The sequence below is a fragment of the Protopterus annectens genome, chromosome 2.part0 (genome assembly GCF_019279795.1).
Source record: "Protopterus annectens isolate FY-2018-M chromosome 2.part0, PAN1.0, whole genome shotgun sequence".
Taxonomy (NCBI): Eukaryota; Metazoa; Chordata; order Ceratodontiformes; family Protopteridae; genus Protopterus; species Protopterus annectens.
The window spans coordinates 310,447,683-310,473,383 of NC_056728.1; the positions used below are offsets into that span (position 1 = coordinate 310,447,683).

At 41.0% G+C, this 25,701-nt stretch overlaps 1 protein-coding gene across 1 annotated transcript in view; it reads left to right on the forward strand.

Moving 5' to 3' along the window:
- LMNB1 (lamin B1) overlaps window positions 1–25,701 on the forward strand; it is a 701,755-nt gene that overhangs the window by 381,682 nt on the left and 294,372 nt on the right. Inside the window, exons 5-6 of the mRNA XM_044060786.1 lie at window positions 5,330–5,455; window positions 18,390–18,610. Of these exons, the coding sequence (XP_043916721.1) occupies window positions 5,330–5,455; window positions 18,390–18,610 (347 nt within the window). The remainder of the gene's footprint in view (window positions 1–5,329; window positions 5,456–18,389; window positions 18,611–25,701) is intronic.

The window sequence follows — 25,701 nt, forward strand, 5'->3', positions numbered from 1 at the left end:
CTGCACAGTCTTCTGGTGAGGGCAGGGGTCAGCCTTTTCGTAAACAGACCCAATGACCTGTATTTTCAGCTGCCAGATCCTTCTTTTCTGGCAGCTCCTCTAGGAGGAAAGTTGGCACTTTTCAAACAAAATTGGCATTTGGTCACCCAGGACAAATGGGTGTTGGAAATAATAAATCAAGGTTACAAGTTTTATTTTCACACTTTTCCTCCTTTCAAAGGCATGCCGGATGTGCCTCCTCAGCAAAGGCTGGAGGCTCAGGAGCAAATTTCTTTGCTTTTACAGATGGGAGCAATCCAGGTGGTACCTCAGTCAGAAGTAGGCCTAGGGTTTTATTCCCGTCTTTTCCTAGTGCCAAAGAAAGGAAACACTTGGAGGCCAATTCTGGATTTGTCCATTCTCAATACCTACCTAGACATTCCAAAGTTCAAGATGTTAACATTACAACAACTTCTGCCTATGCTAGGCAAAGATCACTGGATGGTAACCCTGGATCTCAGAGGCCTATCTTCACATTCCTATCAGGCCCAGCTGCAGGAGATTCCTGAGATTTCGGGCTGGTACTTCTCATTATCAGTTCTCTGCATTGCCCTTTGGTTTATCTACTGCGCCCAGGGTGTTCACAAAAGTTCTGGCTCCTGTAATAGCTTTCTTCAGACAGAGGGGCATACAAATTTATCCTTATCTGGACGATTGCCCGATTCTTGCTCAAGACAAAGACAAGTTGCTTCTACATCTACAGTATGTAATGGCAGTTTTAAGGTGCCTAGGGTATTCTGTGAACGAAATAAAGTCCAGTCTAGTGCCCTCTCAGGACATGTGCTTTCTGGGTGTGAGACTGAATACAGCTTCTCAGATGGCTTTTCTGACCCCGGACAAACAAAGAACTCTTCACCTATACTTCCAGCAGTTATCAGTACTGTCCAGGGTGACTGCAAGGACAGTCCTTCAAGCCTTGGGGTTCATGGCATCTTGCATTCTAGTACTTCCCAATGCCAAACTGCATATGAGGAAGCTACAATGGTATCTCAAAATTGTATGGACTCAACACTGCCACGATTTGGACACTGTCATTCTGATAATACCTTGCATCCAGAAGGAATTCTTGTGGTGGGCGCAGGAATGTCACCTAAACAAGGGACTCTCTGTGACCCGACCAGAGGAGAGTCAGATCATAATGACGGATGCCTCGGACTTGGCTTGGGGAGCACACTTCAATGGGAAATGGATTCAAGACACGTGGCCTCCCAGACTACAACATTTTCAACATGGAGATGTTAGCAGTCCAATTTGCCCTGATGGCCTTCAAGGACCTACTTCAACCAGGACGGGTGTTGATTCGAACAGACAACACAACAGTCATGTGGTACATCAACAAGCAGGGGGGAACCCATTCTTACCCTCTTTGCAGACAAGCAATGATATTGTGGGAGACTGCTCTGAGTTTGCACATCACTCTTCAAGCACGGTTTCTGCCAGGAGCACAGAACTCCCTAGCAGATGTATTGAGCAGACAAATTGTGGACCCCCACGAGTGGAAATTGGATCCTCAGGTATTCCAACAGTTGACAGTGGCTTGGGGAACTCCAGACATGGATCTGTTCGCTTCTCCACTAAATTTCCAACTACCAAAATTTTGCACAAAGATGTTTCACCTAAAAGCTTGGAATGTGGATGCTCTCTCTCTCAGTTGGAACAACCTTCACGTCTATGCTTTCCCTCCTGCCTCTCCTTCCCAAGGTACTCTTGAAAGTCAGGCGGGACAAGCCTTGCATGATTCTAATAGCACCAGATTGGCCACGTCAGCACTGGTATCCTCTGCTGAGGAGTTTAATTCAGGTGCCTCCTTGGCCTTTGCCACAGATTCCTCACTTGTTGTCCCAGTCAAGCAATCATTTGCTCAATGTCAGGGTGCAGTCCCTGCATCTAACAGCCTGGCGTATTCTGTTTTAGAGCCTGTGGGGTCTCAGCTTCCTCAACCGGTTTTAGATGTCATTTTGGAAGCCAGGCGGCCCAGTACTAGAAAAGTTTATGCTGATAAATGGAGGAGATTTTTTCTTTGGAGCACAGCAAAGGGCTTTGATGTCTCCGTACCTAATTTGAGTTTTACGCTACAGTACCTTACTGAATTACTAGACAAGGGTTTGTCATTTTCCTCTGTGAAGGTTCATGCTGCAGCCATTTCTGCTCACTATGATTGTGACCCTCCTTTATTTTCTCATCCTTTGTTTAAGCAATTTCTTAGAGGGGCAAAAAATGACCCCCACGTAGAGCTCCTACTCCTTCCTGGGATCTCAATTTTGTGTTGGAGAAGCTTACTTTACCTCCTTTCGAACCTGCAGCTTCGTCTGAGCTGAAGTTTTTGTCTTGGAAAACTGCTTTTTTGTTGGCCATTACCTCTGCTAGGAGGGTCTCTGAATTGCAGGCACTCATGGCAGTTGAACCTTTTCTGGTATTCCATAAGGATAGGGTGTCTTTGCGTACTAACCCTACTTTTATGCCTAAAGTGATTTCTAATGTGGCCTTGAACCAGTCTATTCATTTGCCTACTTTTTATGCTGATCCCCAAAATAAGGGGGAAAAAGTCTTGCATTCTTTGGACATTCACAGGCAGCTACGTTATTATTTGAGCAGAACTAAAGAGTTCAGGCAGACAACAGTTATTTATTTCTTTTGCTCTGGGTTCACAAGGGAAAGCGGTTTCAAAGCAAACTATTTCTAAGTGGATTGGTCATTGTATTGCATTTTGTTATTCTCATCATGGGAAGAATGTTCCTGCTGGGATCAGACCTCATTCCACTAGGGCTACTGCCACTTCTACTGCCTTTTTGAGGGGGGTAGCTACTAAGGATATTTTGGAGGCAGCTACTTGGAGTTCAGTACACACTTTTACTAAGCATTACCATCTCCCTCTTTATTCCAAGTCTAGGGCTGGGTTTGCCACTGCAGTTTTACAGGGCATGTTAGCAGCTGCTAATGCTTTTTAGTTTGCCAGCCTCCCTTTTCCTTTGCTTTGGGATTCTACCCACAGGTTATGACTGCAGCAGTGTGAGACAAAGAACATAGTACAGTTTTGTACCTACCATAAATGTAGATGTTCGAGGATCCACATGCTGCAGTCCTATTTTCCCTCCCTCCTTCCCCTCTATAGTTTGGGGTTGCTGTTTTTTCCTTTGGGATATTTGTTTTCTCACTTGTGGTTGTTGGGTATTTACTATTTTGTCTCTGGCCTTTCCTTTTTAAGGCCTTCTGACATCTGGGGCAAGAAAGACTGAGGATATGGTGTCGGTCATGCGCTTAAGTACTACTACGTACTGACGTCAGCTCTGGGCGACCAAGACCGACGCCAGCCTAACTCTTTGGTATTCGGGCCGACCGAGGACAGCGGACTACCCACTGGTTATGACTGCAGCAATGTGGATCCTCTAACATCTACATTTATGGTAGGTACAAAACTGTACTTTTTCTCTCCCTCAGTTTCTCCTTGATTCCACAGCCTGTTGGAGGGCTGTGGTTCTGTCCCAATTTTGAGTGGTAACCCTCCAGTGCTTGTCAACTTGTTTAGGGCTCAGGCTTTCCAGTGGTCTCCCCCCCCCCCCCCCCAATGCTGCTGTATTTTGGATTTCTTTCCTTTTGGGTCAGCTTTTGACCTAGCCCTGGTGGTGGTCCACATCACTGTTGCAGTATTCACAAAAGGGATTCCCTGATATGATTAGCCCCAGCGTCCGGCCAGTGTACCAAAGTTTTAGGCTTTATAGAAGTCTTATGTCATGGATATGCTCCGGGCTCAAGACCTGGGGGATAAAGGTGCTGTACAGACTACTGCAATAGTGAAGAGGATATATGTGGTTATGGTAAGATTTTACACAACTGTACTTTTTTCTCTTTTCTGGATTTACTGTTTTTTGGGGTCCTGTAAGCCTTGAAATACATCAGGAAGTGCTCTCAACTGATAAGAGCCTGCCTCTTCAACTCTGATAAACATCCCCTCGTTCTCATGTGATCAGGGATTCTCATAAGCCAACTTGGCTTTAGGTACCTCATGATTCACAACTGCATGTTATCACTAGTGGGGGGTGCTTAATCATTTTGCAGAAAGATGCTTGCTAATAAGGAGATAACAACCAAGAAAAGAAGTAACAGTTTGTAGCTGATATAAGACATTGCAACATGCGTCATCACAGGTATATGCCTGTCCTAAACAATGGAATTTTTAATAAAACTAAATTGTCATTGGCAAAAAGGATGATCAAACTTGATGGGTACATTTTTATGCAATTACTTTAGTGTATTTGACAGAACACGTTAAGCAAGTATTTGAATTTCTTCATCCCTCTTGGTCTTTATTGCACAGCGGATATGTTTACTTGCATGTTTTTATGGTTCGTTTTTGCTAGAGTTGCAATATAGTGTCTGCTTGGTCTTATTGGCTATAGCTGCTGAAAGTTTGTACAAGATATGTAATTGAATGAGGGTGATTTATAGCTTGATAACGGATGGTATGTAGAGCAGTGCTCAGTTAGATTCACAGCGTTATGGGCAAGTTCTGTAACTTGGTATTTGGTGTCTTTCTATTAATTTGGAGGATGGAAAGGAATTTGCGAGTATGCAATGTTTCATCAGTTTTGTTGTCATACCTTACTGGTAGAAATGCACAGTACTGATCACTGCTATGTGAAGCAGGTAGTGATCACTGCTATGTGCACAGTACTGATCACTGCTATGTGACGCAGGTAGTGATCAGTGTGACATTATTGTGTACTACTGTTGAGCTGGATAGGCATGGAACTGCCCAGGGCTACTTAGGTTAGATGTAGCATACCTGTTACAGTAGCAGCTGCCTGTAATATTCTCCAGATTTGGTCGTGTTTTTTGTCCTGAACCAAGTGGTTTCTGCAGTAATGTTAAGTCATTGCATGCTGCACTTGTGATGATTTGTTACAGTTCCCTTCATCAAAGATACTTTGCATGTAAAAACAATATATGGTTTGTATGTATAATATGCATGTGTGTGTGTGCACTTATGACAATCTTAAGTATATAAAACTAGTATATTCAGGCAGTACTTGACCACAGGACAAAAATGTATTTCAGGGCCAGGGTACTGGTCATTTTTGTGAAAGACTGGCTTTGCATAGGATGGGTACTCTGGGCGCGCAGAATGTGTGCATTTAAGAAGTTGTAAAAAAGTTGTCTTTAGATTACCTAGTGTAACAGGATGTGGATTCGTTCCAGCATTGCTAAATGATGAGTGCCTCTTTTTACTTCCTTATTTTGCAAGAGCTTTTCTGACTGTTTGGTGATGACTTTCTGCTTTTTTCCTCTTCAGCTGGAGAATGCAAAGTTGGCATCCGAGATGAGCAGTAGTAGTGCGAGCGCTTCCAGGGAAGAACTCAAGGAAAGCCGGATGCATATTGAGAGCCTTTCTTCTCAGCTCTCGCGTCTACAAAAAGAGGTAGGGCATGTTTCAGAGATGACTATTCCCCTGGCAGCAGTTTTAAATACTTTACATCAGTGAAGTGATGAATTAATGCTTCTTGTATTCTGTGGTAGAATTCTGCAATGTAGTATTTCTTTCAGTGAATTGTCTACCATCTTTTATGTTTTTTATAAGATAAATGGATATTGCAATTTGAATGGATAATACCTTCTAGACTTTTTTTGCACTTGGTGCGACATTGTTCCAGTGTTTTACAGGTTTAGCAACTTTTATACAGGTATGCAGTATGGGCGTGTTAGGCATCACTGAATTGTTCCAAACTTTATCAGAAGTCAATCTTATGTCCTTCCTAGACAAGTTTATTTTCAGTAGTGTTGAACAGTTTAAATCTGTCTCAGAAATGAATAAAGTGCAAGTTTCATGGTTTCCATTTTGCCTGAAATAATTCCTAAGCAGGGGGGGCTGTGCTAATCACTTGCTGTCATCCTGCTCCCTGTCACCACTTTGAAGTGTTTGGTTTAAATATCTGTATGTATTGAGGCATGTGATGACTTTGCTACAGTTAGTATGTGGGCTGTTTATAAAGTCATAAACATTAAGCCATGGACCAAGTCTAGAAATTCTGTCAGGGTAAGGCTGTAGTAGCAAGTAGCATTCCTGGCTTTAATGGCTGCATCCTCTTCATGTGTGGAGGTGTCTTGCTCTGTGGCTGCATCCCCTCATTACCCCTGTGGTATTACTGAAGGATGCAATAAATTTGGGGTCGTATCCTTTCCAAAATTTAAGAAATGGACCACTGGCATGTTCTGTGTTAACATCTTTAACATCACGGCACTTAATCCCATGCTGCATTGCATACGGTCAGTTACAGATGTGAATAGTCCATTAAGTACCTGTCTTTGCTTAAGATTTGCATCTTAATTAAATGGTTAACAGTTGACTTTGAATTTGAACGCCATAATTCCTTTCTTCAAAATGTTTTAGATCCCGTTTACTTTTAATTTTGGCAGTCTGAAGTGGAAAAATTTCAAAAGAACAAGGCTGGTGACTTAATATGCTGGCTGTCTTAAGAGATACCAGATGGCAGTCATCGAACCATTGGGTGGTGCTGTAAGAGGGATGAGGGGGAGCCTCTCAGTGCAAGGATGGGTGACTTAATTGAGCCCCCCCCCTACTTCTGTTCACAGTTAGGCTTGTATTTTGCAAAACTCCAGTTTACTGCTTTGGCTTAGAGTAACCATCCTGTATCAAGAATACCCCTTTAATTTGTTTCCTCAGAATGTCATCTTTCTGAAACTTGAAACTACTTCTAGGGAAATCTGTTCAGTGATGGAAACTGAATAGGGAAGTCTGTGTCTGGGAAAATGTTTTTAGGGAAATCTGTTCATTTATAGAAAGCAGATGTTTTCCAAAGTGCAGGGTTGCTTCTTTGAAGACCTGTTGGCTGCAATGCCACTCTGGCCTTTCTTCCTTGCCCACTTTGCAAAGTAGCTCCAACAAAAGTGTGAAGGATTTATTTTCTCACTTTTCTGACAGCCTGTGATAAGTGCTTTGGTGCTGTGCTCGACAGTTACCAGACTTGCCTGGTGACATACTGTCAAAGAATGATCACATATACTTGATTATTATGGTACAGAAAATACATCACACATGCTTATAGGATTGCCTCCTTTTTCAAGTGATCAGAGCAGGGCATTTTTTATGGAAACGAGATTTTACAGGATATGCCATAACCACAGCCAGTACGAAGGATTGAACTTGTGCTTAAAGTAAATAGTTCATTCTTGTAGAATTATTTTTCATAAAATATATAAAGGTGTTTCAGATACCAAATAATTCTGCCCCTATTTGAAAAAACTTGAAATTATTTTTTCTACTAAAATCTCTTTATGTTGGCCATTGTACATGTTTGGACACCCCTCCCTAGCTTCAAGTATAGGACTATAAAAAGGCTTCAGACTAAGCAAAATGCTAATAGTGGTTTACTGTTTTGCTGTAGCAGTACTTTTGCTAAACTGTAGTAATAATGCCTTGCCACAGTAGATGTCATTCTCTTCACTGGTGCAGTAGTTTGTACTTCACCTTTATGCCTTGTCAGAATATTCAGGTTAAGCAAACAAAATGTGCCCAACTCCTTTGCTGACCTGTAGCAAAGAGGATTGTACTAGGACGACCCAAACCTAATGAACTTACTGCATATCTGTAAATCAAATGGATCTAGGGCTACCCGTTACAGGGACTTATATGGCCTGCAGTGTAAATCTGTCCTTGAAGCATGTCCTGTTCATCTCCCAGAGATCACCACATCTTTGGAACAGGTTATAAATTGATGTGAAACAGAGCACCTCTTTGACACTGTTCAGGAAGAATCTGGATGAGTGGCTGGGGCACTAAATTACCAGGGATAGCAGCCACAACACTCTGGACAAGGACAGTAATCACTAAATGCAGTCAATGGGTATTGAAATGACTAGGCTTAAAATGACCTCCGGATTGATAGCCTAGTAATCTCTTATGATCCTATGACTGCTGCTTAAGTGATTCAGTACTGCTTGCAGGGACCAAATGGCACCTGTTCTGTAGTGCTGATTGCCCCAGGCAAAGGCTTAGTGATGGCAGTCTCACCCCCACTTGCCCTGCTCTTGCTGCAGTTTTGGGGAGATACCAAAGTTGTTGACTTGGTATGGAATTTCAGTTCGCATGTTTTGATCTGTTGGCATTTTAATACTTGGAAGAGGAACTAATATTGACTGGTGCTGTCTGGTCTGTCTAGCCTCGTTTTACATGGTCTGAGTAACTTGCTGGGGCAGGAAAGCTAAAGAGTTTAGCACCCTTATGTAACTGCATGTTGCCCTTTTATGTACGTCTAAGGCTACATGCATGTCCCGTGAGGAAGGAGCACTCTAAGCTTTGGCATAATGGGCAGAAACCTCATTGACAGGGTCCATCCTGTTTGTCAGTATTACTGCAAAAACAATATCTTCAATATACAGTTAAACTGCCTTATCTAAAGCTTTGGTCAGATAAAGGAAGCCAATCTGGTGGTCCCCTGCCATAAACTCTACAACAGAAGAAAGGTCCTCGCCAACATGGGTGACAGGTGTTCCACACCAGAACTCAGCTCCTCGTTGGTCAGATCCGACCACAGACTATAATCACCCTAGACATCCACATCCCGCTCCCACCCCCCATTAGGAAAAACAACCGTAAAAAATTTCTCCAAAGCCAACTTCATGCTTAAGACAGAAGTGGCAAACTTCATGACACCCATGTAGATGGACAATAGAGGTAAGACTGAATCCTACACAAATGCACTTTATAAGCACTTACACAAGTGCATAGATCGTGCATCCCTAACAGAACCAAGATGCTATCCTCCAAAAAAAGGAAGCCAATATGGTGGTCTTCTGCCATAAACAAATTCTACAACAGAAGAAAGAAACTGTTGCAAAAGAGTAAAATCCCATGATTGGAGGAACTCCCTTGTCAGTCTCAGTAAAAGCTGAGATTCCTCAAAATCCTCCAAAGCTAGTTACGAAAACAAAATCGGTACGGACTCTAAAGACAACCACAAAGCATTCTATAGCTATGTCAAGAATCTCAATGGCAATACTTTGGATCTTCTCTGAGTTACAGCACAATGGCACTATAAATATACAGACCCAACTGATATTGCCAACATCCTGGCAGATAGGTTCGGTGCTAACTTTACTCCCCTCTCACTCCCCTAAAGGGCCCATCTCTATATCGGAAGAATACAACGTTCCTGTAATCATGGCTGCACAGGTAAAAACCTCACTCTCCAAAGCCAAGAACACAGCATCCATGGGAACTGACAACATCCCAGGCTGTGTTCTACATGAACCACAGAACGAACTGGCACTCTAAGTACCATGTTCATTCATAGCCTCACTTCAGGCTTTGTGCCCACTGAATGACGCACAGCGACTGTTATCCCACTCCACAAAGGGGGAGCCACCACGGACCCTGGGAACTACTGCCCCATTAGCTTGACTAGCCTGGTCTGCAAGGCTTTGGAACATATCATCATGGAACTTGCAATGACATTAATCTCAAAACTCTGGCCCCCTCCCAGTTCGGGTTTGTAAAAGGCAGATCATGTCTACTAAACCTGATAGACTTCTTTTGAAGTGGTCAACAAAGCCATAGATGAGGGTAAGGTGGTTCACACAGCCTATCTAGATCTTGCCAAGGCTTTCAACACCATCCCCCACTCTGGAATTGTACATAAACTCACTAAACTAGGTATAAATCCCTATGTCACAAGATGGGTTGCCAACTGGCTCACTGACGGAACCCACTGTGAAAGTAGCGGACTCCAAATCCGACTTCAGACCAGTGACAAGTGGAGTACCACAGGTTTCAGTCCTCTTTGGTATCTACTTCTGAAGTACAGACAAACACAGAAGGCCTTTGGCTAATTAAATTTGCAGATAACTGCAAACTAGGAGCCATAATCAAAACTCCTTACGATGTGGTCATCTTACAAAAGGGCCTCACTGAGACAGATGTCTGGTGTCAAAGCCATGGCCTCAAGCTCAATGCCAAAAAGTGCATTGTCATCCCTTTTGGTAAAAACTCTGTACCCATGAACTGCCACATAGGCGGTAGTCCTAACACCAAAAGCGTGATAAGAGACCTGTGGATAGTAGTCTCCTTTGATAATCACATCACAGTAGTCACGAAATCCTTCTACGTGACACACCATCACAAAAGGTTTCTCATCCAGGAAAAGAGGTCATGGCTCCCCTCTACTCATTACTCATTGGACCCATAGAGTACAATGTCCCTTTTGGTATGTACCTCACAAGACCTCTACAACAACTAGAAAGGCTGCAGAAATGCTTTTGAGGATTACCGGCCTCAAACAGTTGCCCTACACAGACTGGTACAGCTCTGGAAGTTGAGCTGACCTTAATGCTACCTGCAGGCAAGATATTCTGTAGATAGGGACTACTAACAGCTACATTATAGTAGCTTCCTAGCACAAGTATTTCATTGCATCCTAACCTCTGTGCTTTCAGCCAATAATTCAATGCATCAATTTTGATTTTGGAGTGTGTTGCCACTCCTGCCATGGTGCACTTGGATGTTACTTGAAATACTTGCCTCATACTAATGTTTAAAGTTTGTACAATATATTTCAGCACCATTGGACAGGATTTTAACATCACTGCTGTATAAGCACCTTTTACCACTGATTCATTTCTAAAAAGTGTGTAGTTAAAGAATATCCATGTGTTCCCCCTCTGGGACTGTTAGTTTACAGATTTAAAATGTTTTGCCTTCCTTTTATTTGATTACTGGTTTAAGTATTTACCCTGTTTAATGACTTCTTGGTAGCATCTTGTAGTTAAACTGCCTGTAGATGGCCTATGTGGGTAAACCACTGGAAGACCTTCCTTGGTCTATCCCAGTATGTTGTCTTTTTTGGTATGGAGCTGCAGTTTCTAGTGGTGATTGTTCTTCCTGTGGAGAGTCTAGGAAATCATGGCTTTGGCAGTTTTTGTGAGGATGCAACAGAAGGGTCTAAGTTTGAAGGTTTTAAGTTTGTCTGTTACTGTTTCTAGGCATGTGGGGTAAACTTCCTAGTGCTTTTTTGCCTCTGGGCTTGTTTGGTCTCATGTCACGGTTTACTTCCACAAAGTGTCACTACTTATTAAATGTAGAGAAAATGTGCTATTGTCTGGGCTGGCTCATAAATAACCCACTGTCCTGTCGAAGTGATGTTGGTGCTGTAAAAGCTACTCAATTCAGCCGTACACTGGGAAATATGCATTAGAGATAGTAATTTGAGTCTTTCAGTGAGTAACATTTTTCCTCTCCTGTAATTTGGTTTGAGGCGCTCTTTTCAAGCCTTTTTTTCGGGTAACCTAGTACAAATTGTTGGGGACTTGGGTTAATTTCTGAAATCTGACCTTCTCTGATAGCAGGGGTCAGCAACTCCATGGCCTGTTTTGAAGGAAGCTGCTGTTTTTAACTTTCTCAGCCTTCTTGACCTGTAGGAATGTGCCTTAGAGCTTCTGTTATGACCTGCTTCTGTTATGACCTGCTTCACAAACTGTGGTGGACATGTAATTTTTAAACAAACTTCAATTTGTTCCATAGAGGCTATTGTATACTGTGCACAAAATACTAAAGTGGGTCTTCCTGGGAATGCTCTGATGCCAACATACACTTAACATGTAAGTTACTGCTATGCAAGGCTACAGTGCAGCTAGTTACCCAATATCTGCGCTGTGGGTGTAGCTTGATTTATCTCTACTAGTGTCGTCATAGCAAGTTCTCGCAGTAGCTTCACTTTTGTGAAGTGACTGTGGTTGTCATGAAAAGCCAAGGATGATAAGATCTAAGTTGAAATGCATTTCTCCTTTAGCAGTTATTTTTTTTTTCAGTAAAGCAGTTAATCATTTAAAGTGCTTTACATGAAATTCATAAATCTTAGTGTGCACAACGAACAAGGTAAGTTGTCCTTTTTGCAGGTACATCAGTCTTTAATTTTCAACAACTGGTAAAGGTCAGTAGCATATTTTTAAGCGAGTTTTATACCAAAAGTATTTGGTAGCCATTTTGTGTATTTCAATGACCTTACTGAAGTCATTGTTGCAGTAGTCATAACACGAGTTATCACACCAATGTTATCTGGCCGAGCTACCAGCTTTACCTTCCCATTCTCATATGTTTTGACATGTGACCTCAGCTCACAAGTGCAGGGTATTTAGGCAGACATATTGGCATAATTCCTCAAACTCTTGCCACCAACCCAAATGCTGGCCACATCTGTTGGACTGATGTTTTGGTCATTGGTATCATTGCCTCGAATACTCAAGTACTTATTTGGGGGACCTTCCTTTAAGGTTTTTCTTGCTGGTTTTAGATGCCTGCTAGGAAAGGTGAGGGAGTGTGGTAGGCAAATCCTACAAAGCAAAGGCAAAGCTCTTTGTCAAAAAATGTATAGTCATCCCCTTTGGGAAAAACAAAGTACCCACAAATTATCACATAGACAGCAACCCACTGAGCACTGAAAGTCATCCGAGACCTAGGGACCCAAGTCGACAGCGACCTCTCATTTGACACACCCCACGTTGCCAAAGTGGTTAGAAAAACATTCTACCTTGCACACCTTATGAAGGGATTCACATCTAGATCCAAGGATGTCATTGTACCCCTATACTCCTCCCTCATCAGACCCATGATTGAGTACAATGCCCAATTTGGTATGTACCTCACCCGGCATTTGCAACAGCTGGAGAGACCACAAAAGTACCTCACCAAGAGATCAAGGGTCTCCAACATATGTCTTATTCTGCCAGACTAAAGAAACTCCAGCTCTATTTAGTAGCATACCGCCTGCTCAGAGGTGATCTCTGCCTGACATACAAGGCTATGTCCAATCAGGAACTGATGGACATGCTCCACCTAAAAAAAAAAAAAATCCAAATCCATCAGAACCACAAGAGCTAAAGACTTAAATCTTGGCACAAGTATGAATAGGACATGCTGGAGGGATAGATTCATAACCCAGAGGCTTCCCATGCTCTGGAACAAGATCCCAGTTCATGTTACGCAGAGCCCCTCACTGACTCTCTTCAAGAGAAATCTTGAGTGGATGGGAGATCGTAAGTTTACCCCAGGGGTCACATCTGTGTCACTACTAGACAGGGGCACAGTAAACTAATTCTATTATATAAGGGGACCTTCACTGTGTCACTACTAGACAGAGGCACAGTATTTTAAATCTATTCTGTGCATTTTGTACCATTTTATGGGGTGGCAAAAGCCACATCACTATGGCTAGGCTTACAAATGCCCAAGTGCAGATAGCCTAGTACTAAAGTCTGAAACTATGAATATTGTAAGCCAGGGGATGTCTAAAATGACCCAAGCGTAGATGGTGTTGCAAATGTAGTACATGTATGAATCTTACAGCAGCAATCCTGTTATGACAGCCACTCCTGTGGCAAGTTAACAACATTGTTTCCCTTGTTCCAGTGACTACTTTTTTTTTTGGTAATCTTGGGGTATATCTGAATGCCAAGCTTAAAATGGTTGGTAATGTGTTTGCTTTTTAGAACTGTAGGTTCAGGTCAGGCATTCTAACTGAAGGCTGAATCTGGTCATCTGAAAATACACAATCTGACTGCACTCTGCAGCCAAGTTCAGAACCATATTATATATTCTAATAGGATCAGTGACCTACACAGTTGCCTTGATCTGTCAAGACTGTGTACATGTAGCTAGCTTGTCCTGCACTTGTTCAGAAGTTACCTGCTTGATGTAACTGAAGTTCTGACATATTCTGAAGAATGTACACCGTCCACCAGAATGGTGTGCATAGAAATTGCAGAAACATTCTGGCAGAAGGGAGGCAGTGTTAACCCTTTCAGTTGTACCACTGGCCCTAATGAAGAAGCCCAAGTAACTTTGCATTTGGATTGCTTTGTCATTTGTCTGTGCTCCAAGAATAAACTGAGGGGTTTGAGGGACCTTTGGTAGTATCAGTCTAGCTCAGATGTTTACAGCCGCTAATGAACTTCATCCTTTTCTGCTTGGCTTGGTTTTCTTGAACTGTCCAGCTGAGTAACTCGCTCACTGCTCCTGGATCCCCCTAAAATGGGGGAAAAAAATGCACAAGTGAAGACAGTATACTGTGCTCTAGCTGCAAGAGATGCAGATAAATGATGTAACGATGCTAGCCATGCTGAATGGTAGTGAGACTGATGCAAGCAAACTTCTCAGCCTGTTAACACAAGAAATCCTGGGCATAGCCTGATTTGGGGGGACAAAGACCCAAAACAGAAAAAACTGATCTAAAATATTGCTCTCAATAGGGATGCCAGAAAAGGATTTGTTGGCCTTCCTTTTCTGAAGGATATGAAGTCTAAAACTCATGTGTCTGTATTTAGTGACTTCAGTCCTCCTGATTTGCAGGGAAACCACATATTTTGAGGAATAGACCAAAAGTATGAGGTGACTATCTGGATAGTTGAGGTATGGTTGCAAGGGTGAAGTTGACCAAGTTGGGAGGGCTCAAGAGGCAACCATAAGGGAGTAATTTTAGAGATGAGACAAAGCAGGATGACTAGTGCGGTAATTTTACCAGATGATAGGTGGTGCCATATAGAGTACATCTTGATATCGTAAAGGTTTTGACTTAAGATCGTTGTTTAGACTGGACAGTTCAATGAGGTTCTGGATGGTAGACATCAGAGATTAAACTTGTAAATTTGCATTACCAAAGATTTTCTTGACTGCTGCAGTATTTGACAGACAAGTTATTCAGCACACTTCATTACATTTCAGTTCTCCATGGACTGAAAGCCTTTCGGTAACAGTTAAGTTTTTTTCAGAATGTCACTACTGATTTGATTGTGTAGATGCATCAATTTTATGAAGTAATGCAGGTTAGGAACACGAAGTTAAATTGACTGCATTACGGGGGGAAATTGCTAAGTTACACTTGAGCATTACCACCGACCTCTTCGGGCCTGGTTCGATAAGGTTCTGAGTAACATTGAGAAATTTGTAAATCGAAATAGTTAAAGCAAAAGAAGTTGGTTAGGGACAGTGCTGACTATGCCAACCAATGTGCTTATCCTCCTGGCCGTCTGGCAGGTTATACTGCAAATAGAACTGTAAGTTGTGGGTCTGGTTTAGTCAGCAATATTGATTGTGAGAACTGATGTGCATGATGCTGAGCTACATGATTTTTTTAGATCAGACAAGCGGCCTGAGGAGGTCGGAGAGGTTAATGAACAGGGTGAACTCCAACAACAGGGGTTTTCGAAGGGAGGGGGGTCGATTGGAGGAACTAATTGGTGGTTCAAATGTTTTGCACCACGATGTTTCAAATGGTAATTTAGATGTAGTTTCCAATGAGTCCTGTGATTTGCTGGTCAATTCTGATATTATGTTTGACAACTGTTTTTATGATAGTTCTGATGCTGTCTTGAGAGAGATTATTGACAATCCTTGTTGTGAAATGGTAGATTATGCATCAAACCTTGTGAATAACAGTGGACAGTGGTGATGTATCTACCATTTGTATAAAGGAAACCATAGAACATGTGTTCAATGGTGACTTTGTGTTGAATGATTTTTGTTTTTTTGATGAAATGGGTGTGTCAGAGTAGTCAAGGTATGGTTTGTGTAGTTTCATCCAAATTTGGGTTTACTATTTACAACTGCACTGACATGCCTATCACTGACAGTTATTTTGATTTATTTAGTAAAGGTATTCATTTTGTTCCCAATTTTAAGCTGGATATAGCACAGGTTTTGATAAATTTTAAACTTTTTTTAAGGAGGCTTAATCTTCAGATGTATTTTCAAGGAAAAAATCTTCCAGATGATTGTATTCATGAAAATGGGGCTTTACTAAAAATGAAGAGTACTTTCATCCCACCATCTAACGTAGAATTTTCTGTGTTGGAAAAAATTGTTGAATGTGATTTTAGGAGAATTTGTAGCCAAAAATATTGTTTACCAGACAATTTGAGAAGTGAAGAAAGACTTGTGTTGATGGAACTTAAAACTTCTAACAATATTAGATGTATGAAGCCTGACAAGGGTGGGGGAATGGTGCTCATGTCAAAGATAGATTACTTGGCCTCTATGAAGGAGCTGCTTGACGACAGTTCTGTGTACATCAGGGTGTCTATAAACGAAGTAAATAGAGCATATCAAAAGATGGATCTTTTTTTGCTGGATGCCCTGTTTCAGGGTGTCATCAATGAAATGGAATTTGATTATTTGCAGGTTAAACATCCAGTTATGCCCAGCATCTTTGGCATTCCAAAGGTGCACAAGGGGACTGTTTAGCTTTTAGACCTATTGTAGCAGCGAGGGGTTCCAAAACAGAGCCTTTGGCAGCCCTTGTTGATGTGATATCAAAACCGGCCTTGGTTGGTGCTGCACATGTGTTGAGGGACTCCTGGCACTGCTTGGAAAGATTGAGGGAAATTAGTGCTAATGGTGACTCTTACAGTTTTCTTACGGTGGATGTTAATCTGTTCTCAGTGATTCCGCATGTGGAAGGTTTAGACATGTTTTATGAAAGTCTCAACATGAGTACTAATGTCAGTAAGGGTAAATTGAATCTTTTGTATGACTTAATGGAAATCATATTACAAAATAATTTCATGAGGTTTGAAGGGGAGGTGTTCAAGCAGTGTTCTGGAGTAGCGATGGGAGCCAAATGTGCCCCGGTTTTTGCAAACCTTGTTCTTCTAGCTTGGGAGAGGTTGTTTTTCCATGTAGATACATCTCCAAAATTATTCAGTACAATAGGTTTTTGGACGATTTATTAATTCTCTGGAAAGGGGATGAAAGTGATGCCAATGAATTTGTGGATTATTTGAATAGCACAACGAGCTTTTTAAAGTTTTCATATGTTTGGAACAAAGACATTATTAATTTGGATATTACTATTGACAAAAGGGGTGGTGTTATAACTAGTACTATATTCAGGAAAGAAAATTATTCAAATTCATTGCTCCATTTCAACAGCCGTCACCCCTTCCATCAGAGAAAGGGGGTAGCAAAAGGTCAAATGGTACGTGTTTCAAGACTTGTAAGTAATGATGAGGTTTTTAAGCAGGAAATGTATAAATTGGGTTCTTACTTGAGCGTGGTTATCCCTTAAAGCTTTTGTTAAGAATCAAAAAAGAGGTTTACAAAAAGAGAAGGACAATTTATTTGCCTATTTTGAAGAGAGGGGTTGATGGATTTGACCAAAAGTTAGAGACTGGGAAATCAAATGAGGTTGATAGTAAAACTGGCCCTGTTTTTGTTTTGAAGTATAGTGAAAAGGCCTCTGAAATGTGTGCTGTTTTGAGAATGTTTGGGATGACTGAGTTCAGGTACTAAGAATATAGTGGGTAAAACGCCAACCATTGTCTTTAGTAGGGGGGTCAATCTTAAGAATACTTTGGAAAAGGCTGTTAGAAATTCTAGGTCATGGATGGGTAAATGTGGAATGTGTAATGCATGCAGGTTTATTGCTGATGGGGCATATCTTTGTGTAGTTGGGTTTGGACATACTTTAGCATGCCCTGGGGTATGTAATTGTAATAGTAGAAATCTAGTTTGTTGCCACATGTAGTTGCTGTGATGCATTCTACGTTGGTATGACTACCCGTAGATTAAGGGATAGAGTTATGGAACACAAGGTCCATCAAAAATAAAGACCCACACAATGCTTTGTATATCCATTCTTGTAAATGTTCCAATTTTAAAAAGTTTTTATTTGTTATTGATCGTGTTTACACTGATCAGGGAGGGGATGTCATTAATAAAGTAGCCATTCTGGAAGCAGTGGCAGTTGAGGCTTAATGCAACTAGACACCCAGGATTGAATGATTTTATCTCTCTCAAGCCTGCCCTAAAACATAAATCATATATTGTTTAATTTTGTATTTATTTGTTAGTTTATTTAACAAAATAACAGAATATATGTTTTAAATATTGTTGGGCGGTGATGTGTTTTTTTGTTGTATATTTATGTATTTAAACATTCAACATTGGAATTCAGGACTCTTTGGCTGGTTTAATGGTTTAATTAATAATTAACTTTTAATTGATTGTTTAATTGTTTTATTTAATTAGGATCTCAGAATGATGTAGTCATTGACTCTGATGCCATGGTTGTATGGTGAAAAGCGCTTGGTCTTCCATTAAAGATTTGCCTGTTTTACCTTGCTTCAGTGTGCAGTGGTCCGAATTTTTTGCCTTGTTCTTGTTTAAACCCTGGTCGGGTTTACATTTTCTCTAGGAACACATTCCTGCTTGTTCAGGTTCCTTATTGATAAGTTGCCTCTGTAGACTTCCACTTGTGTTTTTTTATGGTACATGCTTTGCTTCAAATTTGTGCCAGAAACAGATAAAACTTGCTAATTTCCCTGTCCTTTTATCTTTGTTTGGCAAATAGTCCAGAGCCTTGCAGGATAGAATTCTGGAGCTTGAGAACACACTTACAAAAGAGAGAGAAGCAACCCGTCGGCTGTTAACGGACAAGGAGAGAGAGATGGCAGAGGTCCGTGCCCAAATGGAACAGCAGCTGAGTGAATACGAGCAGCTTTTAGATGTGAAATTAGCACTTGATATGGAGATCAGTGCATATAGGAAGCTACTGGAGGGAGAAGAAGAGAGGTAAGGAATTGACTGACTGCAGGCAAATTAAGGTGTTAAGATCTTAATACATCTAAAATTGCTAGTTTTCTCAATTGCCAACAGCACTCAACAAGGAAACCCTTTTGAATGCACTACTTGCTGCTTTGAGTACTGTTAATACAGAAATTTTTCCTAATGTTGTATTTCACTTGCGATATCTTTTGTATGGGATGTCCTTGATGTACTTCTGCGATGTGCTGCATTCTTTCATTGTTTTCTTTTTCATATAGAAATATATTGGTGCCTTTTTATTTTTGATCTTTGACATGGTTGCTCCTCTTAACTTTTTTAATGTTCAAGTTAATACCTCCATTAAGTTAGTAGGAAGTACAATTGAATGAGCTTTCTAACAGTTTTAGTTTGTAGTCTGAAGTATATACTATATAGGGCATGAAGTTTCTATCAAACATGTTTGTGTTGTGCTTTTGTTACCTACTGGGTATGTATGTAAAAACTGGTAGCAGAGGATGCTTTCCTATTAAAGGGACTAATGTCATAAGGTCCCATTATCAACCACTTGGAAGAAATGTGTTGGAAACTTTGTTTATTGATTTTTGGGGGAGCAGGCAAGCTGTAAATCTCCCTTGGGACAGAGTTGGGGGTGCAAGTTTGTAAGTGGCTGCAGAAGACTTGAATCGAGATATGGGTACACGTAAACTGTAGGTATTTGGAAAGAGAGACCAGGTGGATGGAGAGTATACACTGTATGGTTTGTATTAAGCATGAGCACATGTGTAGTAATGTGTGGAAGTTTAGATAGCTTTGTGAAGCAGTCCATACTGGCTGTTGGGTGGAAAGTGATTGGAGAGAGGCAGTAGAATTAAGTCTGACTGCATGCTCAGATCTGACTTGTCAAATCTACTGAAAAGTATTTGGTGAGAGAGGGTCAAAAGATTATATGCTTTTTCTTACTGCATGGAAGGAGATGCGCTAGGTTTTGAAAACAGCCACTCCAATGAGCTGAATTTGCTTCTAAAATGTTTGCATTGCTCCAGATGTTCGTTTCACTGTTGCAGTTATTACATTTGGGGTAATCTGCTGGCAGGTTGCCCTCAGTCTGCCTGAATTCCAAAGTCTTGGGTCCTGCGTCGGTTGCTGTCTCCTCTTCCATGACGTCAGGTCATCAGTGGTATAAAACATGCAGCCGACGCCATTTTCTTTAGTCTTACTTGCAGTGCGGTGCCTGAAGCAGAAGCATTTCGCAAGTGCCGGTCGGCCGACTACTGAAATATTCGAGAGTGAGTTTCAGAACCAAAGTCTTCACTAAAGCTAAGTACCCCATTGGGATACTTTTTTTTCTAGCTTTTTACTGATGTCAGAAAAAGTTAATTGTATTACTTGTGGGGAAGCAAATACCTCTCAAGGATTTCCATTTATCTCTTCCATTCCTCTTCTGGTCAGGAATTATCTATACCTCCCTATGAGGATTCCGATGCTGAGGAGACTATTCCATCTGCATCTCTTTCTGAGGATTATTCATTTGGAGAAACCTTGCATAATTTGAGGGAGCATTTTCACTGGGAGAGTCAAGACCTCTCAGAATCAAGAGGCACAGATTCTCCCTCAGCACAGGCCCATTCCCCCTGTTTTAGATATTATGGATGTGTTTTTGGAGTCTAGCTTGTCCCCTGACTCCTTACCTCCAGCTCCCAGTAAGCCTGACTGATATTACAGGTTTCCTGACTCTCAAACTTTTATTTAGAAACCCTGCTGCTGATTTTGAAACTATTTCACAGGGTCCTAAGGGAGTTAAGGCCTCAACAGCAAAAAATCCTATCCCCTCTGACAGAGATTCAAGGGCATTGGACAGAGGGGGAAAAAAGGTTTATACATCTGCAACCTTCCGGGCCTTAAACTGTCAATTTCATATGCTTAAGTACCAACAACATGTTATGGGATTGCTGAAACAGAAAATCAGAATGTGCAAAAAATAAAGAATTGCAGGAATTGTTTCATGCAGCTGAACAGGTTGGAAAGCATACTTTGCAATGTGGTTTTGATTCCTTGGAGGCCTCCTGCAGGGCCACAGTTACTGGATCTGTGATTAGGAGGCATGCGTGGTTAAAGGAACAAAATTTACCTGATCATGTTAAAGCTAAATTGTTAGATGCACCTTTACAACATGATTCACTGTTTGGTATTAAGGCAGAAGAGGTTTTAAAGAAAATGGAAGACAAAGCTAAGTCTATGCAAACTGTTAAAGACTTCTTACAAGTGCAGCCACCAAGATTCAGTAGACACTGGCCTACCAAAAATTGGTTCTTTCTGTCAGAGCTCAAAGGGGCAAATCCAGACACCCTAAGTTTCAGATACCTGGCACAAGATTCATAACAGGTCAAAGCAATGGAGCGCTTCCACCTCCAAATCTGGGGGACATAAAGTGCAAACCTACAGAAAGCAATCCCAATGACTTCCCTCTGCCTACACCAAGCACTTATCTTTTGGCAGCACCCATAGGGGGAAAATTAGCACTTTTTGCTCAAACTTGGCAGTTAATAACCCAGGACAAGTGGGTACTAAACATCGTATCACAGGGATACAGATTCCATTTCCACACTCTGCCAATGGCAAATTGTTGGCCAGGTCTGCCAAAAAATCAATGGGCAGAGGCACAGAAACAGGTTACGTCCTTCATGGATATGGGGGCCATTCAGACAGTACCAGAACAGGAAAAAGGACAGTTTTTACTCAAGACTGTTCTTGGTACCCTGAAAGGACAAAGCCTGGCAGCCAATACTGGATTTATCGATTTTGAACACATACCTGGACATTCCAAAATTCAAAATGCTGACTTTGCAGCAGCTTCTGCCCATGCTGGGCAAGAATGCTTTGCTGTGACTTTAGACCCAAGAGGCATACCTGCATGTCCCAGTAAGACAGTCATGCAGAAGATGCCTCAGATTCAAGGCTGGCTTAATGCATTACCAATTATCTGCACTGCCCTTTGGCTTATCTACTGCACCCAGGGTCTTTACAAAGTGCTTGGCACCAGCAATTGCATTTTGCAGACAAAGTAGTATACAAATATATCCTTACTTGGACGACTGTCTCATTCAAGCAGAGAACAAGGACACTCTTCTTCGACACCTGGTGTTTGTGAAAAGGCTTCTAGCATGCCTAGGGGTACTCAGTAAACGAAAATAAATCACAAGTGGTACCCTCTCAAAAGATAACATTCCTGGGTGCAAGCTTGAAATACAACTGCCCAGATGGTTTACCTCATGCCAGACAAGCAAAGGCAACTGACTACTTCAAAACTCATGACAACAAAAACCCAGTCTTCTGCAAGACAAATTCTGCAGGCCCTGGGCTTTATGGCATCCTGCATACTATACTGATTCCATATGCAAGACTGCATATGAGGAAACTTCAGTGGTACCGAAAAAGTTTATGTAGTCAACATTCTCAGTTTGGAAACTGTGATTCCTCTCATTCCCTGCCTGAAACAGGAGTTTCTGTGGTAGGCAAAGGCATGTCACAACATGGGACGACCATTCACTCTACCCCCTGCCAGCCAAACCATAACAGATGCATCAAATTATGCCTGGGGGGCCCACATGGCAGGAAGATGCATTCAGGCATATGGTCACCAAAACAAATGCATCTGCATATCAACCAGAAAGAGATGCTAGCTGTTCAAAATGCCCTAACAGCCTTCAAGGACTTCATCCAGGACAACTACTGATAAAGGACAACACCACAGGCATGTGGTATATAAACAAGCAAGGGGGCACACTCATACCCCCTCTGCAGATTAGCCATGGCACTGTGGAACACAGCTTTGACCTACCAAATACATCTTCAAGCTCAATTCCTGCCAGGAAAAAAAACTCTGGCAAATGATTTAAGCAGAAACCTTATGGACCCTCACGAGTAGAAACTAAATCCACAAGTCTTCAGCATGATAGATGAATGGGGGAGCCCAAACATAGATCTATTTGCCTCTGGTCAAAATTATCAATTGAAAAGATTCTGCCCAAGGACTTATCACAGACTAGCATGGAAAGTGGACGCTCTATCCTTCAGTTGGAAAAACCTGTCAGTTCATGCCTTTCCTCCTCTGCCTCTTCTCCCCAAGGTCCTCCTAAAAGTCAGACAAGAGAAACCAACGCTGATACTAATTGCCCCGGACTGGCCCCAACAATACTGGTACCCAATCCTAAAGCTGTGATGGATGTCATTTTGGAAGCCAAGAAGGTCTAGTACTAGAAAATCTTATACTGACAAATGGAAGAGATTCTGTGCTTGGAATCGAGCACAAGGAACTGACGCAGCAGAACCAAATATTCCTCAGATATTGTAATACTTAAGCCTTTTGACAAAGGCCCATCTTTCTCATCAATTAAAATCCATGCCTCTGCCATTTCGTCTCATTACAATACAGAGCCACCAATCTTTTCTCATCCTTTACTAAAGCAGTATCTTGGAGGAGCCAAAAATTTAAGGCCTCCTAGAAGGTCACCATTGCCTGCATGGGACCTCAGTTGTGTTGGAAAAGCTCACCCTGCCTCCGTTTGAACCTGCTGCTACCACTGATATAAAGTTCTTAAGGAAAACAGTTCTACTACTAGCAATTACTTCAGCAAGAAGAGTTTGAGCTACAGGCCCTCATGGCTATAGAGCCTTTTATCATTTTTTACCCAGACAAGGTATTTCCGAGGACAAATCCTACTTTTATGCCTAAGGTGGTTTCCAGTGTGGCTCTTAACCAAACAATTCATCTGCCAACCTTTTATCCAAATCCGCAGAACAAAGGGGAGAGAATTCTGCATTCCTTGGACGTACACAGACAACTAAGATTCTACTTGAACAGGATTTAAAGCTCTAAGAAAAACTGAGCAATTACTAGACATACGCTGCAGGATCCGAGGGCAAGGCTATTTCAGAGCAGACAATTTCAAAGCAGATAATCCACTGCATCCGTTTTTGCTACTTACACCATGGTAAACCTGTGCCCAAGGGCATTAGGTCTCATTCCACCAGAGCTGCAGTTACTTCAGCAGCCTTTGTAAGGGGAGTACCAACCAAAGACATTCTAGAGGCTGCTACTTGGAGTTCTGTTCACTCCTTTACATAGCATTATCATTTGCCTCTTTACTCTAAATCCAGAGCAGGCTTTGCAACTGCAGTTCTGCAGGGCCTTATAGCCGCTAATGCTGTTTAGCTCCAAACCCCCAACCATAGCTTAGGGATTCTACCCAAATGTAATGACTGCAACAGTGAAACACTAAAACACAGTACAGTTGTGTACACTTACCATAAATGTAGATGTTCGAGTGTATTCACTGTTGCAGTCCAGGTTACCCTCCTGCCCATCCCCCTGTCATTCTGGATTTTCTTTCCTTCTCTATCCTCTACAACCTATGTGGTGTATTTGCTTGTAGGTGAAGGTAAATATTTGTGTATGAATGTGTATGTGTGTGTATATGTGTATATATGTAATATATAAATATATATATATATATATATATATATATATATATATATATATGTGTGTATATATATATATATATATGTGTGTGTGTATATATATATATATATATATGTGTGTGTATATATATATATATATATATGTGTGTGTATATATATATATATATATGTGTGTGTATATATATATATATATATATATGTGTGTGTATATATATATATATATATATATATATATGTGTGTGTATATATATATATATATATATGTGTGTGTGTGTATATATATATATATATATATATATATATATATATGTGTGTGTGTATATATATATATATATATATATATATATATATATATATATATATATATATATATATATATATATATATATATATATATATATATATATATATATATATATAAAACAAAACTATAAACACTGAGCAGAGTGGATAAGAGTTGTTGACCGCAGCTGTTAGCTGAGATATAAAAGTATCCTGTTTTTTTCGATTATTTATACAGATTATTGTTTTTAACAATTAATATATAGCACTTTTATTGTCTGCTTTAGTCTTGGAGTGTATTTTATTGCTTTTAACTAATCTGCACAAGTAACTGATTTGTCTGCAGTTAAAAGCATTCTGTATCTTTACAAATCTTTTATCTGTTTGTGGCTTTCTGTAGTGCTACTGGCTGTAGGCTATTGTCCCCACCCTCCCGCCCAGTTCAGGTCTTCCTGTTATACTTGGTGGTTTTGCAGTTGCCCGCCCCTACTGTAAATCTGATCTGTGACACTCCTCCCAGTCTAGTGTCATTGGCTCATTCTACCTAGTGCAGAGAGAACATTTGAGAAGGCTTTCTGTTTCTCCTTTTTCCCTTTCAAAAAAAAAAAAATTTTTTTTTGCCTGAACCTTTTTGTGTTCTGACTGTGCTTCTCAAACATTTTGGAAATAGAGTATATTTCAGAGCATTTATTATAACTGTAATTGCCTTAATATTGCTACAACTCAAGTGCTCTAGGTTGCACTGCATCTGAAGTGTTTGTGTGTTTTAGCTGCTTTTCTGTATATATAGACTTCTCGGTTTCTTTAAATAAGCTCTGCAAAGTTATTATTGCATTCCTGCCTGTATTTCTGAGTTTTTTTGCACTTTTAAAGTTTGTTTTTGCTTAGTTTAACTGGTAGGCTACACACTCAAGTGTGCTAGCCAAATTAAAGCATTTACTGTTTCTGTACCACCTAGTTTCCTCCTTCAGGTATTGCTGATCTCTGGGCTGTCATAGTTCCTTTGTTGCCCATATCCTTATTTGGATAGGAGGAAGCTTCTTTGTTCACCAGTGTGAGTGGGGAGCTCTGAGCAGCCTATCAGTCCCTTGAGGAGTGGTTCCAGCCCAGTGACCTGTAGCTTATTGGCCGTTTTGGGCCATTTCCTCTCTTTCTAACCCCCTGCTTTAAAGCCAGCTTTAGCGTGCCTTTGCGCTTGTAATTTAAAGCTTGTCCGGTTTGTTGCATTTACCTGTTGAGGCTACACACTCAAGTGCGCTAGCCTATGTTACATATTTATTGCATTTTTCTGCTGTTTGTTGCAAAAAAGAAAAAAAATATATCCTTGTTTCCCATCTTTACTGACCTAGAGTAGTCCA